Raw genomic sequence first — 23,863 nt, 5'->3', positions numbered from 1 at the left:
ATTTTATATGTCTGGGTGTTAGTATCTCTGTGCACCATGTGTGGACAGTACCTAAAGGGTTCTGAAGACGGTAGGATCCCCCTGGAACTCTAGAGTCACAGGCAGTTGTGAGCCACCTGGGTCGTCTGTGGGAGCAGCCAGTGCTCTAACCGCTGAGATTGTTTTCCAGCCTCCAAGCCCTATTTTTCTTATTTTGATTTGTCATATTGCCCAGGGTGACTTCAAAGAACCAATCCTCCTGTGCCTGTGTCTGAGGCAAGGACCACTAAGTACCCCTGTGGAAAGGGAGTAATATCACTGGGGCTGGAGAGACGGGTCAGTGGTGATACCACTGGCTGCTCTTACAGAGGACCCGGCTCCATTCTCAGCACCCAACTGGCAGTGCACAACTACCCTGAGACTCCAGTTTCAGGGAGACACGTCGCCCTCTTCTGGCCTCTGCAGGCACTGCACCCACATGCACAGGCTGACAAAATGAAAGCCAGGCGTGGTGGCGCACGCCTTTAATCCCAGCGCTAGGGAGGCAGAGGCAGGCGGATTGCTGTGAGTTCGAGGCCAGCCTGGTCTACAGAGTGAGTCCAGGACAGCCAAGGCTACACAGAGAAAAACCCTGTCTCAAAGAAGAAAAAAGAAAAAAAGAAAATAAAAAAAAAAAAGAAAGAAAGAAAATAAAAACAAATTAATAGCAAAAATTACAAACTCGGGTCATTGACCTACAGTGAAAGTGTGTGAGTGTCCTCTCCGTTCAGTGAGACGTGGGCTGTGAGGATTTAGGAGTGACTAGGAGGCCATAAGTCCCTGCCCTGTCTTCCTGCCCCACAGCATCCTGGGGAAACCTCACAGACACCAGTGGTAGAGCCCAGCTATGCAGGCCGATGCCCTGGGCCAGTTTTGCTAACGCCGATGGGGCGTGGAGGGTTGGGGTGGGCGTGGGGGGGCGGCTGGTTCACGCCTTTTATGAGTCCTCGTGTGTCCTTGGAAATTGTATGAATGCGGGTGATCTGTGACGACTGTGCAGACGTGCAGCCTCTCAGCCAGGAGCCCAGGAGAGGGTCACAAGAGGAGCACGTATGTTACATCATCACTGTTCAAGCTGGTCACAGGAACGCGGGCTCATCACAGTGTGAGTCAGCAGGGGCTGGGCACACGCTTGTGACCCAGGGGCCTTGGAGTGCTCAGCCAGGAGGTTTGTGAGTTCCAGGCCAGTCTGGGAGCTTAGTGAGACCCTGTCTTAAGAATAAACAGGCTGAGCTGGGCGTGGTGGCACACGCCTTTAATCCCAGCACTCGGGAGGCAGAGGCAGGTTGGATCGCTGTGAGTTCGAGGCCAGCCTGGTCTCCAAAGCGAGTCCAGGGCAGCCAAGGCTACACAGAGAAACCCTGTCTCGAAAAACAAAACAAAACAACCAAACAAGAACAAACAGGCCGGGCGTGATGGCACGCGCCTTTAGTCCCAGCAATCGGGAGGCAGAGGCAGGCGGATTGCTGTGAGTTCGAGGCCAGCCTGGGCTACAAAGCAAGTCCAGGACAGCTGAGGCTACACAGAGAGACTCTGTCTCGAAAAACGAAAATAAATAGATAAATAAACAGAGAGCTGGGCTTGTGGCTCAATGATGAAGTCCCGCCTAGGACCCCGTATTAAGGGACTGGGGGCGTGGTCAGGGTGAAGTCCCCGCCTAGGACACCCTAGTGAAGGCCTGGGGGCGTGGTCAAGGTGAAGCCCCGCCTAGGATGCAGGAAGGTTCAAACCCCTCTCCAGTATCCACAGGCTGTTCCACGCAGCTTACACTCAGCTTCCTGTACCCTTCACAGCAGCGCCCATGTCTAATAGACCTTGGGAAACTGAGTCTCAGAGAGGAGCCTTGCCTCTGTCTGTCCCGTCCACGCGTCCCTCAGATTTGCAGACAGTAGCGCTGGCCGCTGCCTTCTGCACTGACCCTCCTGTCCCCAGGTCTACACAGCCCTCGTCCCATTCCTCACCCCTTCTTTGTTTTCTTTTTTTCTTTTTTTCAATTTCTTAGCCAGTGTCTCATGTAGCCCATGCTAGCTTTAAACTTATCATGTAGTCAAGGATAGCCCAGAGCTCTGATCCTCCTGCGCCATCTCCGAGTGCTGGGGACGCTAGGCCCGGGCCTCTGTGCCAGCTTTGTGCGGGGTTGCGATGAAACCCAGGACCACGTGCGCAGCAGGTGAGCCCTGGGCCTGCGGCACCGGCCTCCTTCCTCTTTTCTGTTCTTGTAACTTTTCCCACTTCCTCCTGCGTGAGCCTCTGACCCCCCCATCCTGGGGAGCCTCATGCCCTGGGTCCCCACTTCCCTTCTTTGGAAAGGCTGGACGCAGGGTCCCAGGGGGCTGGACAGGTGATGTCCTGGGGGACCAGCCTCTCGGCTCCTATTCCCCAACCGCTGCCTCAGGGCGGAGGATGCTCCCAACATCCCAGAGTCAGACAGCGGGGAGCGGTGGCACGTGCTTCTGGTGCCGGACCCCAAACAGAAGGTTTTAATGTAATCATTACAGACCCTCGGGCCTCGGAATCACGTGGGGCTGCCCGGCCCTTTAGTATTCTATCCGCTCACTAAAGTTCATCTTCTGCCTGGGTGTGGCGCTGCACACGTGTCCCTCCAGCACTTGGGAAACTGTTGCAGGTGGATTTTGAGCCTCAGGTCTAGGCTATAAAGAGCACACACACACACACACACACACACACACACACACACACACACACACAGACACACACCGCCCCCATCCCAGGCGGCTCAGTGGTTAGAACATCGGCTGCTCTTGCAGAGGACACAGGTTCAAATCCCAGCACCCCACACGGTGGCTCCCAACTGTCTGCAACTCCAATTCCAGGGGAATCCAACACCCTCTTGGAACAGCACGGGCACTGCACACGTGTGGCATATAGACACACATGCAGGCAACACGCACATAAAATAAAGTAAAGTAAAATAAACCCGAAGGAACTGCTGTTAAAATGTTGCTCTTTCTTAAATGGACATAGCAAAGCAGAATGTTATAAAGACACTGGAGTGCTCCTGACGTTTCTGGACCTGGCTGTGGGTGAGTGGGTGTCGCTCCTCCCCCGCCCTGCCCCCTCCTCCGTGGCAGGACACTTTATATGTCCAGTTTTTTGTTTGTTTGGTTGGTTTTGTTTTGTTTCGAGGCAAGGTCTCTCTGTGTCGCCCTGGCTGTCCTGGACTCACTCTGTAGACCAGGCTGGCCTCGAACTCACAGCGATCCACCGGTCTCCAACTTCAGAGTTCCGGGATTAAAAGCTTGTGCCGCCACCGCCGCCACCACTGCCCGGCACACATCCTGTTCTTTCAGCACAAAAGCAAATCCAGGGGCCAGATACTGATAAAACTTTATTGGTGTCCAGGAGCGCAGGTCGGCTGCATCTGTCTCTCCTGCTTGAGTCACTGCGTTCTATGCTGGCCTCGAACTCACAGAGATACGACTGCCTCTGCCTCCCGAGTGCTGGGATTAAAGGCGTGCATCACCATGCCTGGCACATCTTTCTCTTTCTGTTAACACTTTTTTTTTTTTGACCCAGAGTCTCTCTAAGTAGGTAGCCCAGACTAACCTTAAACTTACTACGTAGACCAGGCTGCACTCAGACTCCAAAGATCCGACTGCCTCTGCCTCCCGTGCGCTGGGGACTAAAGGCGCGCCGCACCACACCCGCTTGACATTTTCTTAATTAGTGATTGATGGGGGAGGGCCCAGCCCGTTGTGGGCGGTGCCGCCCCTGCGCTGGTGGTCTATGAGAAAGCAGGCTGAGCAAGCCCCTAGGAGCAAGCCTGTAAGCAGCACCCTCCGTGGCCTCTGCATCAGCCCAGGCCTCCAGGTTCCCGCCCTGTTTGAGTTCCTGTCCCGACTTCCTTTAATGATGAACAGCCATGTGTAAGCTGAATAAACCCTTTCGTCCCCAACTTACTTTTTTGGTCTTGGGGTTTCACCACAGTCATAGAAACCCTGACTAGGACAGATGGCCAGAGCGTTCTAGAATCTCCTAAGCCCAACCTACCAATGTCAGGGTAAAAATGTAGATTAGGTCAGCCTCTGGCTATGCCTCACGGGGTTGTGTAGAGGACGAAACCCCAAGGGTGAAGACCCCATGGCTGAGGGACAGGGCTGAATAGGATGTGAGCTGCGCCTCTGCTCCTACCACAGGGAGCCTGTGCCCTGTGGCTGGGGGCCACACAAGCCCTGCCTCTCTGTTTTGTTCTTTTTTTTTTTTTTTTAAGATTTATTTATTTACGATGTATACAATGTTCTGCCTGCATGTATGCCTACACACCAGAACAGGGCACCAGGATCACATTATAGATGGTTATGAGCCACCATGTAGTCGCTGGGAATTGAACTCAGGACCTTTGAAAGAGCAGCCAGTACTCTTAACCTCTGAGCCATCTCTCCAGACCTCTGTTTTGTTCTTGTTGTTTTAATTTAACTTGAATTTATGTGCATTGGTGTGAGGGTGTCAGATCTTGGAGTTACAGACAGTTGCGAGCTGCCATGTGGGTGCTGGGAATTGAACCCGGGACCTTTGGAAGAGCAGACAGTGCTCTTAACCACTGAGCCAACTCTCCAGCCCCTCTTGTTGTTGTTTTGAGACAGGGTTTCTCTGTGTAGCCTTGGTTGTCCTGGACTCCTTTTGTAGACCAGGCTGGCCTCGAACTCACAGCGATCCTCCTGCCTCTGCCTCCCGAGAGCTGAGATTAAAGGCGTGCGCCACCACACCCGGCTAAACTTTTCCTCTCTGAAGATGCTGCTTCAGGTATTTTATCACTGCATTGTGAGGAGTAACTAAGATGCTGGTCCACACGGAGCAGCTCGGGGCTCTGCGGTCGGTGTGGGCCCTGTGGGCGTGGTGGGTGCCACGAGCACCGTGGTGGGTGCCATGAGCACCGTGGTCTCCGTGGGCCCCGTGGTCGCCGTGGGCCCCGTGGTCGCGGTGGACACCATGAGCACCGTGGTCACCGTGGGCCCCGTGGTCGTGGTGGACACTGTGAACACCGAGGTCACCGTGGGCCCCGTGGGTGCGGTAGTTGGCATGAGCAACGTGGTCACCGTGGGCACTGTGGACACCGCGAGCATCACGGGACCTTACCCCTGAGCACGCTGTTTGTCCCCAGGCCCCGGGGAGAGCGGGAAGAGCACATTCATCAAGCAGATGCGAATCATTCATGGTGCAGGCTACTCCGAGGATGACCGCAGAGCCTTCCGGCCGCTGGTCTACCAGAACATCTTCGTCTCCATGCAGGCCATGATCGACGCTATGGACCGGCTGCAGATCCCCTTCAGCAGGCCTGGCAGCAAGGTAAGCGGGAAGACCCCTGTGCTACGTGACGATTTTTTTTATTTTTATTTTTTGGAGGTGGATGAAAATCATTTCCCAGAGTGGGATCCCAGGAACATCCAAAGAACCACCGGTCAAATTCCCCTGTATGTCAGAAATGAGTTTACTAGGGCAATTTATTTTTATTTTAAATTATATTTATATTTATTTATTTATTTAGTTTTTCGAGACAGGGTTTCTCTGTGTATAGCCTTGGCTGTCCTGGACTTACTTTGTAGACCAGGCTGGCCTCGAACTCACAGCGATCCACCTGCCTCTGCCTCCCGAGTGCTGGGATTAAAGGCGTGCACCACCACTGCCTGGCTATATTTTATTTTTAATTATGTGTCTGTTGCTTATGAATGCAGTTCCCACAAAGGCCAGAAGAGGGTGCTAGATCCCCTGGGGCAGAAGTTTGTGCACTAATCAATATGGGGGTGAAATTCAGCTCATGTTTGTGCAGGGAACACTTTACTCACGGAGCCAGCTCCCCAGCCCCTGCTCCCCCTCTCTCTGAGGTTAAGCCCTGGAGGCTTAGGGCTACCCTGATGACGTCACTTTCGTAGTCCCCATCTCCACAGGGGGTGTCATGCTGGGCCCCCCGGGGATCCCTGCTTCACTGTGAACTTTGGTGTTGCAGGTCCAAGCTCACAGCTAGCTACAACCTTTCCGACAGGCCCTTGGGGACACGGACCAACCCAAGCCACTCCTGCCTGTCACCCACGGTCACCCACATGCTCCCCAGTCCTGTAACACCCTCATGGCTGTGAGTGTTGCTAAAATCCCACCTCAAGGCAGAGACACGAACAACTCCTTCCCCTTCTCAAATTGGCACAGGCAGGCAGAGACCCCATCCATACGGTTCACTTGGGTCTGGAGAGTTTCTTGGGTCACCTTACGGAGTGTACTGAGGGGGTAGAAGGATGTGGGTGCCCCTCCTCCCCAACAGGCCCCAGAAAGCCTTACACTCGTCTCCTCAGCCCTTAGATCCCCAGGCCCTCTTAGAAGCCATACTTAGGGTGAGTTGTATAAACCAGGTGCCAGGGAGAGCGTGGGTACTCGGGTGAGAGTCTTGTGAGCCCCCAAGCACTCCGTGGGGTGTGGAAACAGTCAACAGGCCTGAGTTGGTATGATCCTCCCCTACCCCCACTCCCTACCCCCCCATCTCCCCCACCCCAGCCCCCCCACCCCCATCCCCCCATCCCCCCATCCCCCCACCCCCACTCCCTACCCCCCCATCCCCCCATCCCCCCATCCCCCCACCCCCACTCCCTACCCCCCCATCCCCCCATCCCCCCATCCCCCCACCCCCACTCCCTACCCCCCCATCCCCCCATCCCCCCATCCCCCCCACCCCCACTCCCTACCCCCCCATCCCCCCATCCCCCCATCCCCCCACCCCCACTCCCTACCCCCCATCTCCCCCACCCCAGCCCCCCCACCCCCAGCCCCCCATCCCCCCCACCCCCACTCCCTACCCCCCCATCCCCCCATCCCCCCACCCCCACCCCCTCTGGCCACCTGGGTCCCTCTACACCTGGGGCTTCAGGTCTTGTGCACACATAGCAAACACAGCGGGTGTGCCCGTTTGCACCCCCTGGCTCCGCACAGGCACAGATGCGCACACACAGTGCAGGAGAACTCGCTGTCTGTATGTGTGAACACATGAGTGTGAACACAGGGCCAAGTACGCAGAGTGCACTGTGGGGGTGTGAACAAGGCCAGTGTCGGGGCGGGGGAGGGGGGACACGCGTGAACAGAATGGCTGCGGCTTGAGCAGGGACAGAAGGGCCTGGCAGATGGTGCTGGTGATGCCCACCTTCCCGTCCCCGGGGGACCCATCGTGTCCTCTTTCATGCCCTGTCTTCTGACACCTCCAGCCCATCTAAGGTCAGACTGGTCCTTGGAGTAGCGCAGAGTGAGGCAGCAGAGCTCTGGGAGAGATCTTACTGGAGGAGTGGGTATTTGTATAAGGGCTTTGGAGCATGAATAGAAGTTCCCTATTTAAAAAAAAAAATTAAATATTTATTAATTACACAGTGTTTTGCTTGCACGCCAGAAGAGGGCACCAGATCTCATTGTAGATGGTTGCCACCTCGTGGTCGCCGGGAATTGAAGTCAGGACCTTTGAAAGAGCAGGCAGTGTGCTCTTAACCGCTGAGCCATCGCTCCAGCCCTAGAAGTTCCCTATTACGAGCTCTCAAGAGGCTGCCTTTCCTTGTGTGGGCCAGCGTAGGAAAGGGATGCTGGGCCGGCTAGGGATGTAGGCTACGTCAGAATGCTACCAGGATGGAAAAAACGGGAGAGAAGGAATGTGTTTTAAGGATAGGTGTGGGGCCTGCAGTTCCCACAGGCTGCCCGAACCTCTCACCTGTCCCTTCACAGCAGCACGCCAGCCTGGTGATGTCTCAGGACCCCTATAAAGTGAGCACGTTCGGGAAGCCATACGCTGTGGCCATGCAGTACTTGTGGCGGGACGCGGGCATCCGCGCTTGCTACGAGCGCAGACGTGAATTTCACCTGCTGGACTCAGCCGTGTAGTGAGTCCCGGGGTCTGTGGGAGGAGGGGTTGTGCGGTCGGAGCGTGGGGAAGGGTGGAGGGCAGAGGCAGGAGGGCACGGGAACAGAGGTCGTGACCAAGGGGCGTGGTCTTGTGGGTAGGGCCGCCCGGACATGGCCGCGGAAGGGGTCTGGATTGGAGTGTGGCCAGGGTTGGGGCCAAGTTTCAGAAGGTGCAGTCAAAGGGAGAAGGGGGTCAGGTGAAGGCGCACGGGGCGGGGTGGGGGTGGGGGTGGCCAGAGAAAAGCCGAGGGGGTAGCTGCCTGGCTCCGCCCAGTAACCTCGAACTCTGAGCTGTGATTGGCCCAGATGTGTGACCCCACCCCAGGTCCATGTCCCACCAGCGCCTTAGGCAGCACAGGGTCCCCACGGGGCTGATGGACAGAACAGGCCCCGAGGTCTTCAGGGGTCTCCTGGCCCAGTCGGGTCCTTATTAAGTCCCGGAATCATGGGTCTCACTCAACAGCTACCTGTCACACCTGGAGCGCATCGCGGAGGACGAGTACATCCCCACAGCGCAGGACGTGCTGCGCAGTCGCATGCCGACCACAGGCATCAATGAATACTGCTTCTCCGTGCAGAAAACCAAGCTACGGTGAGAGGGGGGGGCGGGGGGCCTGACCTGGGGAGTGCCCGTGAAGGAGCTGGAGCCTTAAGGGTCCCGTCCTTCAAAAAAGGAAAGCCCCTCTAGTACCCTATGGGGTCCAGCCTGAGACATTGAAGGACAGAGTGAGGCGCCACAACCCCAGAACGGATCTTCCTGGAAGATGGTCATTGTTACTGGGATGTTGGAGGATGAACAAGAGTTCTATGGTTCTGGCCCTCAAAAAGATGGCTCTGAGGAAGAGAAAGACTGTATGGTCCATCACAGAGATGCAGGGCTGAGGGAATGTCGTCCTGAGATGCTTAACACCCAGCAAGGAACGGAGGCAGAGGCCACCAATGAGAAGTTAAGGGACCCCATTTAAATTAAATTAAGTTAAAAAAGGGGCACACGACTCAGGATCACCCAAGAGACTGGACCAATGGCAGGGGTTAAAGAGGGGTCAAGAATACAGGGAGAGAGGACTATGGGACCTGAGATAGCAGATGATCTTGTGCCACCCCCAGGAGGCTGAGGCTGAGCACCAGGGGGGATGCTGGGTCAGCACGTTTCTGAGGGAGCTTAGTCTGGACCCTCAGAATACTGCAGAACAGACCCCACGCCAGCCTGACCAGGTGATCCTCAGTGTTTGTGACTGTTGTGCTGAGACTTACAGTGAGCAGGACACAGCTGGGAAACAGGGTGGGAGCCATGAGCCGAGGGCATAGAGATATGGGAAAGGACGCGGATGCTGATGGTATGGAGGGACGGGGTGATGCGAGGATGGATGGATGGATGGATAGATGGATGGATGGATGGGTGGGTGGATGGATGGATAGATGGATGGATGGATAGATGGACGGACAGACCGATGGATGGATGGGTGGGTGGACGGATGGATGGGTGAGTGGATGGATGGATGGATGGATGGATGGATAGATGGACGGACGGACAGACCGATGGATGGGTGGGTGGGTGGACGGATGGATGGATAGATGGATGGATGGATGGACGGACGGACAGACCGATGGATGGGTGGGTGGGTGGACGGACGGATGGATGCGTGGATGGATGGATGAGTGGATGGATGGATGGATGGGTGGACAGATGGATGGATCAGTGGATGGATGGATGGATGGGTGGATGCATAGATGGATGGGTGGGTGGGTGGATGGGACGGATAGTAGGTGGATGTGTGGTCTGGGAGTGCTGAGGATTGGTGTCCAGCTCAGAATCACATGGGAAGCAAAAGGCACATGTGGTCTTTCTTTGAGAAACACCTGAGCACTCTCTTCTCACATAGAAAATTACGATGCTGTGGTGGCTGTCAGTGACCAGGGCTGCACTTTGAGGCAGTAATATTAGAAGCTGGTCACCAGGCCTGTCTCTCCATGTAGACCAAGCTGGCTTTAAACTCACAGAGCTCCTCTTGCCTCTGCCTCCTGAGTGCTGGGGTTAAAGGCTTGGTCCCACTTTTGAATGACGTTGCTTGTTCTGCAAAGGGCTCTGTGGATCTCTGAGAAGTATAACTGGAAAGTTTCACGGGTGCGCATGGACAAACTCTTGAAAGTTCAACTGCTGAGCTTGCCTCAGTTTCCCTCTCTGCATCCTCCTTTCTCTGAGGACTCTGTTAGTGCCATTGTCTGTCATCTACACTCAGTCACATCCACCGCTGAGGAAGACGACACTGAGATTCATATCAGTGACCCAGTTTCTGAAAAGCCACAGGAAGGGGCGATGCGCCTCGCTTTTGTTGTGTGAAGGGAGGGTGTGTCCACAGCCATTCTGGGAACCAGCATGGGACACAGTGGCCCATTCCACTGGTGGGGAAACTGAGGCTGAGGAGTTGTGACCTGAGCCACTGCCCTGTCGGCCCCTGGGCCCCACACCTAAGTAACTTTATGTCCTACACACAGCTGATATTGATTGATTGATAGCAATTTTAATTTTGTGTGCATGTGGATTGGGGCTGTGCATATGGCTGCAGGTGCTGCAATGGCCAGAAGGGGGCGTCAGATCCCCCCAGAACTGGACTAACCGACTCTTGTGAGCCACCATTTGGGGTTCTCTGCAGGAGCGACTGGCGCTCTAACCGCTGAGCCGTCCCTGTAGCCCTATTGTACCTGACGTTGCTCCTTATGTCATAAAGCACATGTTGGCCTGCACCAAAGAAGAGCCCTCTGCAAATTCTGTTTGAATGTGTGTGTGTGTGTGTGTGTGTGTGTGTGTGTGTGTGTGTGTGTGTGTGTGTGCGCGCACATATGTGCCTGTGGAGGCCAGGGGCTGGGGGCTGGGTCTCTAGTCAGTCTCACCTTTTGACGGGACAGGGTCTCTCACTGTGTCTAGTGCTCACCTCTTCAGCCAGGCCCAGCCTCCTCCTGTCTCAGCCCCCTTCCCTGTTGCCATGGTTACAGGTGCATGCTGGGAATCCAAAATCACATCCCTTTGCTTGGTCTACCAGCATTTTAGCCTCAGATCTGAGGTGTCTACTCTTACTGTCATGTGCATATACGTACGTACGTTATACATACATACATACATACATACATACATACATACATACGGGGGGCGGGGGAGGAGAGAGAGAGAGCGAATGCTCTGAAGGCCATTTTCACACTTATGGTAATCCTCTTGCCTCAGCTTCCATAATGTGTCAGGCATACAGCTGGCCACACGACCGTGCTGTGATCGCCATAGGCCTCACCACTCTGGTGCCACTGGTTTTGGGGTGCTGCTGAGCAGGAACTGGGTCATGTGTGACCTCTCAACGGTGGGTCTGCTGGTTTCTCTTCAGCATCGTGGACGTGGGCGGCCAGAAGTCAGAGCGGAAGAAATGGATCCACTGCTTTGAGAACGTCATAGCCCTCATCTACCTGGCCTCCCTGAGCGAGTACGACCAGTGCTTGGAGGAGAATGATCAGGAGGTGAGGGCAGCCTTTGGGGGTCAAGGACCCCTTCACCCAAGCAGGAAGCTCCCCCCACCCGCTGCCCTCCGCCTGCCTGAACAGGGAGTGTCTTGTGAGATCCCACGGCAGATTTGACCTTAATTCTTCATCTTCCCTGCTGAGTGAGCCTCCGTGGCACTTGGTCCCTGAAGCCACCTTAGCACACACATGCTCCCATCCTCAGCTGGCCTCACCAGGAGCAGCTGCTCTCACACCTGTGCACGGCGGTGGGCAAATGAGACCACACCTCAAGTCCCGCAAGGTGACACAACCTCTGGGGGCCACTGCAGAACCCCAGTCCTGTTGCTGTTATGGTCCCTGTGTGGCTCAACATGGAAACCATCTCCTAGGAGAGGGGCTTGGTGTCCCCACCACAAGAATGGCTCAACTTCCCCCCTCCCTCCCCACCCCCACACCTCCCTCCCTCCCCTCACTCCACACCCCGACACCTCCCTCTCCACCCCCTCTGTCTCTCACACAGTTGTGCGCACTCACGCTCACACACACACACACACACACACACACACACACACACACACACGCACGCACGGATTGTTCATATTCCTAGTCCTCTTGCTCGTCCTGCCTCGTCCTGGGGTTACTGAATCTCAGTAGCCACACAGGATATAGCAAGGCTTTGTGGCCACTGTGGCAGCAGCTCAGGTGGCTTGCAGGAGCTCGGCCTGCGTGCTGCCGCCTTCCCACAGTGCCCTCTGATATCACTGGATGAGATGGCGGTCCAGTCACACGCCGATTCCAGATGGATGTTTCTCAACACAGGATGTTGGGCACACAGGGTCTGAGGTCTACCCCTTCACGCACAGAGAGGGGGTGGGAGACACCCCAAGTCTTCACCTCCCACCTGTGTCTCTCACCCAGAACCGCATGAAGGAGAGCCTGGCGCTGTTCAGCACGATCCTAGAGCTGCCCTGGTTCAAGAGCACCTCGGTCATCCTCTTCCTCAACAAGACGGATATCCTGGAGGAGAAGATCCACACCTCCCACCTGGCCACATACTTCCCCAGCTTCCAGGGTGAGTTGTTCTAGAACATTCTATATGCCTCCCCAGGGAGAACCTTGTCCAAGGCCCAGCTCTTACTAGGAGTCACCGGAAGCTTCAAAGAGTGTAGGACCTGGGTTCCCAGCTTGCCTGCTTCTGATACTGCATGAGCCTCAGTTTCTCCCTCTGTGGAATGGAGATAAAAGTGACCCTCTTTTTTTTTTTTTTTTTTTTTTTTTGAGATAGGGCTTCTCTGTGTAGCCCTGGCTGTCCTGGACTCGCTTTGTAAACCAGGCTGGTCTCGAACTCACAGCGATGCACCTGCCTCTGCCTCCTGAGTGCTGGGATTAAAGGCGTGCGCCACCACCTCCTGGCTAAGGTGACCCTCTTAACAAATGTCATTGAATGAGAAAAGATTCTATAAAAATCTATCTCTGGCTCCACCCTGATCACACCCTCTACCCCTCAATGGGGGACTCTACCCCTGCCCATGCCCCCTGCCCCTCGCTGGGGGACTCCACCCCTGACCACGCCCCTGTCCCTCACTGGGAGACCCCACCCTGACCACACCCCTGTCCCTCACTGGGAGACCCCACCCTGACCACACCCCTGTCCCTCACTGGGAGACCCCACCCTGACCACGCCCCCTGTTCCTCACTTGGAGACTCCACCCCTGACCCTCACTGGGAGACCCCACCCTGACCACGCCCACTGTCTCTCACTGGGAGACTCCACCCCTGACCACGCCCCCTGCCCCTCACTGGGAGACTCCACCCTGACCACGCCCCCTGCTCCTCACTGGGAGACTCCACCCCTGACCACACCCCCTGTCCCTCACTGGGAGACCCCACCCTGACCACGCCTCCTGTCTCTCACTGGGAGACTCCACCCCTGACCACGCCCCCTACCCGTGCACTGGGGGATTCTAGGCAGGGGCTGTACTGCTCGGTCCCACCCAGGTCCTATACTATAGTTCTAATAGCTCCATCAACCCTCTTTCAGGAACATCTACATTTATCTCATTTATGTAATTTTTTTTTCTGTTTTATTTTTTGAATCAGGGTTTCTCAGTGTAGCTCTGATGGTTCTAGAATTCACTTTGTAGACCAGGCTGGCCTCAAACTCACTGCAATCCACCTGCCTCTGCCTCCCAAGAGCTGGGATTAAAGGTGTGCGCCACCACCGCCTGGCTAGCGCAGAAATGTATGACACATGTAAACTATATTGGAAACTACTCTTCCACAAAGCAACTGGCAGGTTGAAACAGCTAGGTGGGGACCACAGTCTCCCTCCCTCAGACCCTTCCTGACAGGGAGGCAGTGTTTGAGGAGCTGGGGGCTAGGGTGCCAGAAGGGTGCGCTTTCTGTTGCTGAGGAGACCATCCCAAGCATCCCAGCTTGAACCAGTCGGTCTGCCTGGTTCATCTATCTCTTTCCTTCCTTCTTTCTTTATTTTTTTCCCCAAGACAGGGTTTCTCTGCGTAGCTTTAACTATCCTGGACTCTCTTTGTAAACCAGGTTGGCCTTGAGCTCACAGAGATTCTCCTGCCTCTGTCTGCCTCCCGAGTGCTGGGATTAAAGGCGTGTGCCGCCACTGCCCGGCTTCCTTTCTTTTGGAGACGGAGTCTCACTGTGCAGCTCTGGCTGGCCTTCAACTCTGGCCAACAACTAACTCGGACCTTCCTCTGCCTCCCGAGTGCTGGGATTAAAGTTGCTCCCACTCGGCGCAGCCCAATGCTCAGGGATTTGGGAAGAGCTGAGATTGCTTAATAATGCTTAGTGCTTAGGGCCAGACAGACTTCAAGAAGATGCCTTCTCCCAGGAGTCCGTGAGGTGTGGACTGGGGGTCATCTCGCCCCGCCCCCTCGCTCCCACATGCTGTGCCTCGCGTCTCTGTGGCTGACTCTGGGTGGCCAGACTTTAACCTGGGTGACAACTGCCTCTCACAAACAAGCCTGAGGGACATCTGTGCCGCATCCATCACAGTTGATTGAGCAAGCAAGCCAGGGTCACCAAGAGGGGAAGCTGCCCTGCCTGACCTGGGAGCAGGCAGAGGCAAACGCCATGGGGCCGGGCTCTCTCACTTCCCGTGGCTGCTCACACAGAGGGACTGTGCTCAGCGCCCTAAACCAACAGAACTGCGTGTTCTGACAGCTTCAGGGACCCGAGATCCCAAACCGTCACGCACCATACACCGACCCCTGACCCTGATTCAGGCAATGACTTGCAATGCCCGGCAGGCAGATGAGATTCTGGGGGACACTTTTTTAACTCCAGCGACCTCTGGTGCCAGCTTTGTCGTAGCTGGGAGCCCCTAAAATCCCCACCGTGCAGCGGTATCCCGCAAGGCTGACTGTCTAGGGTACAGAGGTGACGTTCTGGTCACTCCCAGCTGCCTTAGCTGAGAACCAGGCTGTGGCCTAGAGAGGCCAGGGAGAGAAAGTGGGTGGTTTGGAAGGACTATTTTCAACATAGTCACTGATTTGTCACTGTGAACAGTGTGACAGCTCTTATTTTATTTTAAGATTTTTTTTATTTATTAAGTATACAGTGTTTTGCCTGCATATACACCTGCAGGCCAGAAGAAGGCATTAGATCACATTATAGATGGTTGTGAGCCACCACGTGGTTGCTGGGATTTGAACTCTTATTTTATTTTTTTAAAGATATATTTATTAAGTATATATGCCTGCACGTACACCTGCCTACCAGAAGAGGGCACCAGATCTCATTACAGATGGTTGTGAGCCACCATGTGGTGGCTGGGAATTGAACTCAGGACCTCTGGAAGAGCAGCCAGTGTCCTTAACCTCGGAGCCATAAAGGAAGCTTTCCTGCTGTGGGTTATAACTCAGATGGTGGGAAGCAGACAGGTGTGGCCCTGGAGCGATGGCCGAGAGCGTCACATCTTGATCCACAGGCAGAGAGTGAGACAGGGCCTGGTGGAGGCCTCTGAACCCTCAAAAGCAGCGCTGCACCTCTTCCAGTAAGGCCTCTCTCCTCCTCCAGTAAAGCCACGCCCCCTTCAACAAGGCCACACCCTCTACAATACCACACCTCCCCATCCTCCCCAAACAACATAATAGCCCGTGGGGGCCTTTCGTGCTCAAACACCACGGACAGACACCAGGAGCCTTACCCACCACTGACACTCCCTCCTGTGTTTTGCTTTCCATGACAATTTTCTCATAGTGATTTGTGTAAGACGACAGAAAAACCCTGAGGATGTGGCTCAATGGTGTGGTGCTTGCCTAGCAAGTGAGAGAGACCCTGGTTTCAATCCACAGCATTGTCAGGAAACGAATTAAAGTCAGGCGGTGGTGGCACACGCCTTTAATCCTAGCACTTGGGAGGCAGAGGCAGGTGGATCACTATGTGTTCGAGGCCAGCCTGGTCTACAAAGTGAGTCCAGGACAGCCAGGGCTACACAGAGAAACCCTGTCTGTCATGGGGAAACAGAAGATTAAAAACTTGAGTCTGGCTCAGTACGTACGCATGCAAGCACGGGTACCTGAGTTCGAATCCCCAGCAACAGAAAGAGCTCAGCATGGTGCAGACAGGAGGATTGCCAGACAGACCACCTCGTGAGCTCCAGATTCAGTGAGACCCTGTCTCAGAAAAGAACTAGAGCCGAGGTGGCTCTCCACCCCTGCACCTGCACGTCCACACACATCCACACAGATACAAAGGACAGCTCACTGCACTGTGGTCAGATCGATAACTCACTTAGCCAGGCATGGTCGCGCACGCCGGTAATCCCAGCACACAGGAAGCAGAGGCAGGCGGATCTCTGTGAGTTCGAGGCCAGCCTGGTCTACAAAGCGAGTACAGGACAGCCAAGGCTACACAGAAAAACCCTGTCTCAGAAAACAAAACAAAACAAAACAAAACAAAAAAACCAATTCACTTAAAAACAAAACAAAGCAAGCCCATAGAGTGGATCGTCTCCATTGTGCAGGTGGGTGGAGAAACTGAGGCACAGAGCAGGACAGCCACTGGCTGGCAGTTGCCTACTTGCAGGGCCCTAGCAGGAGACCTGTGCTGTGCTCTGCCGGTCTTTGGCTCATCCCTCCAGACGGGCCTTCTCACTGGACGGTGGCAGGAGTCCCCTTGCCTCCGCACCTCTACTCCCAGCACTGAGGTTATAGCTACATGCGGAGCCACACTCAGCTTTTTACCTGGGCGCTGGGGATTCGAACCCAGGTTCTTAGGCTTGGCAGTAAGCACTCTTACCCCTTGGGCCATGGCCTCTGGCCTGGAAGCAGGATTCGAACCCACACTGTTTGCAGCCGGAGTTTCCAACCCCTAACCCCCGCCACCCCGCAGCCCTGTGTGACCTCCAGGTTTCCCAAAGAAGATGGACAGTGTCCCAGGGGTGGGGCGGGGCGGGGTGGGGCGGGGCGGGGTGGGGTGGGGTGGGGTGGGGAACGCAGGCACTAAGCACCCAGGTCTCTGGACAGTCACAGGGTTCCCAGGACAACTGTTGGAGGCCCAGCCACACCTCAGCCCTCAAATCCTCAGTCTGAGCCACGGTTGGGGTCACGTGACCCTTACAAGTTACTCCAAAGATGGCCCCAGTGGCTCTGCATGACCCTTCCCCGCCCTAGAGAAGCGACCCCAGAGCTGTCACAAAGCCCCTGGGTTCAATCTCCAGCGCCACACAAACCCGGCTTGATGCCTCTCACCTACCATCCAACTCTGGGGAGGTGGAGGCAGGAGGATCAGGAGTTCAAAACCAGCCCGGGCTGCAGATTGACCTGGAGGCCAGCCTGGGCTACATAGGGAATCCAGGGTCATCCTGGGCTATGTAGGGAGCTCAAGGCCAGCCTGGGGTACAAAAAGGAGCCCTCCCGACCCAACTTCCTTTCTGCAGGTCCCCGGAGGGACGCGGAGGCCGCTAAGCGCTTCATCATGGATATGTATGCGCGCGTGTACGCGGGCTGCGCAGAGCCCCACGACGGTGGCAGGAAGGGGTCCCGCGCGCGACGCCTCTTCGCACACTTCACCTGTGCCACGGACACGCACAGCGTCCGCAGCGTGTTCAGGGACGTGCGGGACTCGGTGCTGGCCCGGTACCTAGACGAGATCAACCTGCTGTGACGCAGGGGGAACCCCACGCGGGACATGCCTACGGGGAGAGGTCGTGGTGAGGGCACAGCGCCGCCTGGCGGCCATGCGTGGAACTGCAGGACGAGGACTCCCCGGGCCGGGGCAGCCACCCCCACGGGCGGGCGTTGTCCTTGCTTCCTACTGGGCCTCCAAGGCACGAGACCCGTCTGTAATTTATTCCCTCGTTCTCCTTCTAGTTATTAGAGAAAGGACGCGAGTCGGCCTTTGACCCCCCACTCGGGAGGCAGAGGCAGGAGGATCTCTGCGGTCCAGGACAGCAAGGGCTACATAGTAAGAGTCTGGAGACCTGTGAGTTTCCAGTGTCCCTGTCCGTCCACACCCTCCTGTCGGCCTCACCCTGGGGTATAAAGGGAGGAAGCTCTACTTGCTGTCTATCCGCTTGTGCGACCGAGGTAGACTCCAGAAAGATAGACTTTTGACAGAGCCACAGTTGGGAGGGGCCCTCAATCCCCAAACTCCACCCCAGGACACTACTCAACGTTGTCCACTACCAGTGTGTGCTTGGTTCTCCCACGACCTCCGTGGGGCTCACGCCAGCTTATTAAAGGGGAAGCTGAGGCCGGCAAGATGGCTCAGCTGGTGAAGGTGATTGCGGTCCAACCTGCCCACCGGAATTTGGTCCCCCAAAGACGCCGTCCTCCCGGCCCCTCAGGCGTGCATGGTGGGACACGCCTACCCACACAAGTCAATAAATGTCATTGAAAAACCAACAAATAGAGAAATATTGTGCCCAGAGGCAGCATCTCCTTCCTGTGTGTTGTCTCAGCTCTAGGGAGACTGAGGCAGGAGGATTGCTGCTGCTTTCTCGGATCCTCACTGTTAGCCAGGGAGGGTCCATGATGGGATCAGGGCTTAGTATAGGAGAGAGGCTTAGCAAGTCAGTGCGAAGTTGCCCAGGGCACTGGGCAGTCCCTGCTCTGTGTGACATCAGGCCTCACCTGGGTCACCCATCAGAGCAAGGGCTGCACTCGGCTGAGCTTGGGGTGTCAGCCTGAGGTGACCCTGAGACCAGGGCACAGTATAGCTTTGTACTGAGGCTGGGATCAGGGCTCAGGACCGTCCTGCCCTGCCCCCTCCTCAGTCTCCGCCCACAGCTCCTCCCAGGTGCCGCCCCCTCCGCCCCCTCTCCGCTTACCCCGCCCCCAGCCACAGGGTCTCCCTGGCCCTGGTCTTCCCCGGGGACACAGCTGGTGCTGATGACACCCCCAGCAGACTCAGGCCACGCCTCGCTCGGTCCCACCTGCCCTTCCATCCTAGCAAAGCTGAATGCAAACGGTCCTGAACCTATAGGAACGCCATGCAACGGGGACTTGCGCTGCCAGGGTAGTTATAGGTGTCCTTGCACGCTGATTAGGCACCTGCTGTGTTTGGGTGACATTTATTAAGCACTTGCTGTATGTGGGCAAGCATTATTAAACGCCCTGGTTCAGGCTGCAGATTTTTTTTTGTTGTTTGTTTGTTTTTTGAGACAGGGTTTCTCTGTGTAGCCTTGGCTGTCCTGGACTCACTTTGTAGACCAGGCTGGCCTCGAACTCACAGCGATCCGCCTGCCTCTGCCTCCCAAGTGCTAGGATTGAAGACATGCGCTGCTGCTATACCAATGTGGCACACATTTATTAAGCACCTTCTGTGTACATACCGCCAACACTGACTAAGCACCTGCTGTGCAACCATTAACCACTAAGCCCCAGGGAGTAGCTCAGAGATAAGGGTGCTTGCGGCCAAGCTTGCCAACCCGAGTTCAGTTCTGGGTGGGACTCACACGGTGGAAGGAGAGAGCTGACTCCTGTACGTTGCCCTCTCACCTCTGCACCCGACGTGACACATGCACATCCCTACAGTCAATAAATAAATAAATTTAACAAACGTTTGAAAGAATCCGTTAAGCACCTGCTGCGCATGGGTGGTACTTGATAGATCTGGGTAACATTCATCAAGGCCTGGCTGCTGTATACAAGTGGCAAACGTTTATGAAGTACTTTCTGTGTACGGTTGACAAACATTTATTAAGCACCTGCTTGTACATGAGCACGCTTGGAACAGTTGGGCACAAATTGGTGGGTAGAGTGGGTCTTGGGACGGGGCAGGTTTCAGCTGGTGCCCACTGTCCTGTCCTAACACCCCACCGGGAGCCCTGCTGCCCATCCTCAGGACAGGAGGGACACTCAGGCAAGGGCAGGGATGCCTGCAGCCCCCAGAGTCACCTCAACCGTTTGGTCGGGATGCCCCTCCCTGCCCTGGCCTCACCCCCACCCCACCCCCGCCCACTCTGGGGCACCTTGAACATAACAGGAAATTTCAAAGAACAGGAAACCCAGGCCATGCTGCTACTCCACCCTGCCGGGGGGAACCTCTCTCAGTCTGTCCCCTGGGGAAGGCATGAACACCAGCACCTGGTCCACGCCGGTGACCCCGGAGTCCTGTCGCGGGCTGGCAGCCAGCGATCACAGCCTCCTAATTGTCCTGCACTATAACCACAGCGGCCGGCTGGCTGGCCGAGGGGGCCCTGAGGATGGTGGCGGGCTGGGGATGCTGAGGGGCCCGTCCGTGGCGGCGGGCTGCCTGGTGGTGCTGGAGAACGCCATGGTGCTGGCTGCCATAGCCACCCACATGCGATCGCGCCGCTGGGTATACTACTGTTTGCTGAACATCACGCTGAGCGACCTGCTCACGGGCCTGGCCTACGTGGTCAACGTGCTGCTGTCGGGGACGCGCACCTTCCAGCTGTCACCCACGCACTGGTTCCTGAGGGAGGGCCTGCTCTTCATGGCGCTGGCTGCGTCCACCTTCAGCCTGCTCTTCACGGCGGGCGAGCGCTTCGCCACCATGGTGCGGGTGGCCGAGAGCGGGGCCACCAAGACCAGCCGCGTGTACGGCTGCATCGGCCTGTGCTGGCTGCTGGCGGCCACCCTGGGCCTGCTGCCCCTGCTGGGCTGGAACTGTTTGTGCGCCTTCCCGCTCTGCTCCAGCTTGCTGCCCCTCTACTCCAAGCGCTACGTGCTCTTCTGCGTGGTGGTCTTCGCCCTCATCCTGGTGGCCATCCTGAGCCTCTACGGGGCCATCTTTCGGGTGGTCCGGGCCAACGGGCAGAAGTCCCCGCGTCCCCTGGCCCGACGCAAGGCCCGCAGGCTGCTCAACACCGTGCTGATGATCTCGGTGGCCTTCGTGGTGTGCTGGGGTCCCCTGTTCTGTCTTCTTCTGGCAGACATCTTTGGTTCCAACATCTGGGCCCAGGAGTACCTGCGGGGCATGGACTGGATCCTGGCCCTGGCCGTGCTTAACTCAGCCATCAATCCCGTCATCTATTCGTTCCGCAGCCGCGAGGTGCAGCGCGCCGTCCTGGCCTTCCTGTGCTGCGGCTGTCTCTGGCTAGGCCTGCGAGGTCCTGGAGACTGCCTGACCCGGATCGCGGAGGCTCAGTCCGGGGTGTCCACCACGGACAGCTCTCTGAGGCCTAGGGACAGTTTTCGGACTTCCCGGTCACTCAGCTTCAAGATGCGAGAGCCGCTGTCCAGCGTTTCCAGTATCCGGAGCACCTAGCGCTTGGACCAGCCGGTTGCCCGCAGTGTGCAAGGGAGGGGACATAAGGCCCTCCCCGGGAGAGGTGAGAAAGGACAGCGCATGAAGATCCTGGCCCTGATGGTTTCGGGAGCATCCCAGCAGACCCTGGGGGCGGGGGGGGGGCGGCTTCCACGGAAGCACCCCACACTCAGTGTTTGGCAGAAGATTGGCGGGAGCTAGAGAGCCAGTGGCCAGTGGGTTCTGGGCCCCGGTGGGTGGGGGAACGGCGCCCCAAGCAGTGGAAGGGGACGCGTCACGTCTGAGTTCACACACAGGCCAGGGCCTTGTGGCTCTGTGGTAGTCTGCTCCTGTGTGTGTGTGTGTGTGTGTGTGTGTGTGTGTGTGTGTGTGTGTGGTGGGGCTCGGGGCTCCTGTAACGACTCTTCTTGTCACATCCAGCGGGGCACAGTGCTTTAAGGGTGTGCTAGGAGGGGAGACACCACCCGCACCGTTTCTCTGAGCCGTCTCAAGAACGACAGGTGGATCTGGGAGGACATCTGTGCCTCTCCTTAGTGACTTCCCCCTTCGGGCAGCAGCCCCCACTCCCCCACCCCCCACCTCCGCGGCCTCCCTTCTCCAGTTAAGTCTCTCTGCCTCTGTGTGGGGAGGGTGGGGTGGGCCCCACCCCCTGCCCCCGCCCCCCGCCCGGGCCCACACCCCCACCGCAGGTCTGGGGCAATCTTGACTGACTGGCCCTGTAACCCCGCGGCCTCACCCTTCCGCTTTGACGGGACCCTACTGTGCGATAGGGCAGGTGCCAGCCATGCACGGCTGCAGAAAATGTCATTAAAATGAATGAAACCCACACGTTCGGTTCCTCGGTGTATATAAGAGTCCCACTGGTCACTACCGGAAGGACGGCGGTGACTGTCACTGGGTTCTGGATGAGAGAAGCTCAAGGTCCTGGGCTCCCGGGTGTTGACTTTTCTACCCTTTCAGCTTGGATAGGCCGTTGCATTGGTGCTAAGCATAGGGCCTGGTATACATCTGGCATCCATTCATTGCAGACTAATCACGTCGCGGGGGTCGGGGGGGGGGGCAGGGGAAGGGCCAGTAGTCTGGGTGTTAGAATCCACTTTCTCACCTAAGGCTGATGCCAAGGCCATCAGAGTCATCCCTGAGTGCTCCACAAGCTGGGAGCATTCTTGGAGCACCTACTGCATACCTCACTCAAAGTCAGCTCACACCGGTTCATATATTGAATTCTTACCTGTTCAGATTTTTCTTCCTTCCTTCCTTTCTCTTCTTTCTTCTCTTTTCCTCTTTCTTTCTTTCTTTCTTTCTTTCTTTCTTTCTTTCTTTCTTTCTTTTTTTTTCCGAGACAGGGTTTCTCTGTGTAGCCTTGGCTGTCCTACACTCGCTTTGTAGACCAGGCTGGTCTGAAACTCACAATGATCCACCTGCCTCTGCTTCCCGAGTTCTGGGATTAAAGGCGAGCACCACAACACCCGGCCAATCTTTTATTTCTTATTTACCTTATTTCTAGAGGTGTAAGTGACATATGATTTTATTTTATTTTTTTAATATTTATTTATTATGTTCACCAGAAGAGGGTACCAGATCTCATTACAGATGGTTGTAAGCCATCATGTGGTTGCTGGGAATTGAACTCGGGACCTTTGGAAGAGCAGCCAGTGCTCTTAACCTCTGAGCCATCTCTCCAGCCCCCTGACATATGATTTTAATTCACACCTTAACTGTACCCGAATAACCAGGACTGGTCAAATCCATAGCAATATTGGATGTTCTGAAATTAGGGATTGTTGTTGTTGTTTGTTTGTTTTTCAAGACAGGGTTTCTGTAGCCCTGGCTGTCCTGGACACACTTTGTAGTCCAGGCTGGCCTCAACTTCACAGAGATCCGCCTCCCTCTGCCTCCCGAGTGCTGGGATTAAAGGTGTGCGCCACCACACCCAGCTCTGAAATTAGATTTGAATTTGCAATAGGCAAACCAAAAATTTTAGGTTAAATATGTCCCCCAAATAAACAGGAATAATAAAGACCTCCCACCATCAAACTAATCCCGCTACCTTCATCTCAGTCTCCCCACTGCCATTAAGGCCTGCTCCAGTTTCGCCTTATTGTAACCTTACCACCTGCCCGAATATTATTTATTTATTTATTTATATTTATTTATTTATTTATTTTTAAACCATCTTTTCATTCATTCACTTCAAAATCCTGTAGACCACACACTGGGTGCCACGTCTTGTGATCGGGGCTCTAGGCACCTTCATGGCCAAATATGAGGCCTCATTTTCACATTTTCTTTTTAGCACATTTTAACCCCCCTTTTCTTTCAGAGACCACAGAACTACTTCAGTTCCCATCGTCCTTTGTGCTTACCCAATAGGACTACAATTCCCAGGAGAGTCAAGGTACCAGGGGCACTTTCTCTTTTCTCCCTACTTCCTTCCGGGTCGGAAGGTCACGTCCTGCATTTTTTTTTTTAATTTATTTTTTGAGTCTTTGATTTTAACGACGCCAAACACAGGCCTTAAGCAAGACTTACTGGAAGTTGTTTTTAATATTTTTTTAAAACAATCGGTGTTTTGCGACTTGGATTTTATGAGTTCAGTAGCGGTAGGCTGTCCCCCATAGTTTCGTTCCGAGAGCGCCATAGTGGTACTACAACTCCCAGCGTCCTCCGCGCGCAAGGCCTGCTACCGCTCCCTAGAGGGTGTAGCTCGAGTCTCAGTGTGGCCTACAACTTTCAGCATTACCCGACGGGGGCTCGCTCCCAG

At 55.6% G+C, this 23,863-nt stretch overlaps 2 protein-coding genes across 3 annotated transcripts in view; both read left to right on the top strand.

The window, feature by feature from the left end:
* GNA15 (G protein subunit alpha 15) overlaps positions 1-18,995 on the top strand; it is a 26,396-nt gene extending 7,401 nt beyond the window's left edge. Inside the window, exons 2-7 of one of the 2 annotated variants that reach the window (XM_084796527.1) lie at positions 5,141-5,325; positions 7,732-7,883; positions 8,369-8,497; positions 11,280-11,409; positions 12,310-12,463; positions 17,303-18,995. In XM_084796527.1, the coding sequence (XP_084652653.1) occupies positions 5,141-5,325; positions 7,732-7,883; positions 8,369-8,497; positions 11,280-11,409; positions 12,310-12,463; positions 17,303-17,529 (977 nt within the window). In that variant the 3' untranslated portion in view covers positions 17,530-18,995. Of the gene's footprint in view, positions 1-5,140; positions 5,326-7,728; positions 7,884-8,368; positions 8,498-11,279; positions 11,410-12,309; positions 12,464-17,302 lie in introns of both variants that reach the window. The other variant, XM_084796526.1, reaches the window with a different exon arrangement.
* An 848-nt stretch (positions 18,996-19,843) lies between these two features.
* S1PR4 (sphingosine-1-phosphate receptor 4) lies at positions 19,844-22,053 on the top strand. Its single transcript, XM_084796525.1, has 2 exons — positions 19,844-21,163; positions 21,520-22,053. The coding sequence occupies exon 1, from the start codon at positions 19,939-19,941 to the stop codon at positions 21,097-21,099; it is 1,161 nt and encodes a 386-aa protein (XP_084652651.1). The 5' UTR covers positions 19,844-19,938; the 3' UTR covers positions 21,100-21,163; positions 21,520-22,053.
* The last annotated feature ends 1,810 nt before the right edge of the window (positions 22,054-23,863 follow it).

Source organism: Acomys minous, assembly GCF_964271855.1.
Source record: "Acomys minous genome assembly, chromosome: 9".
In the NCBI taxonomy this organism is placed as follows: Eukaryota; Metazoa; Chordata; class Mammalia; order Rodentia; family Muridae; genus Acomys; species Acomys minous.
This window is presented reverse-complemented; position numbering and strand designations above follow the sequence as displayed.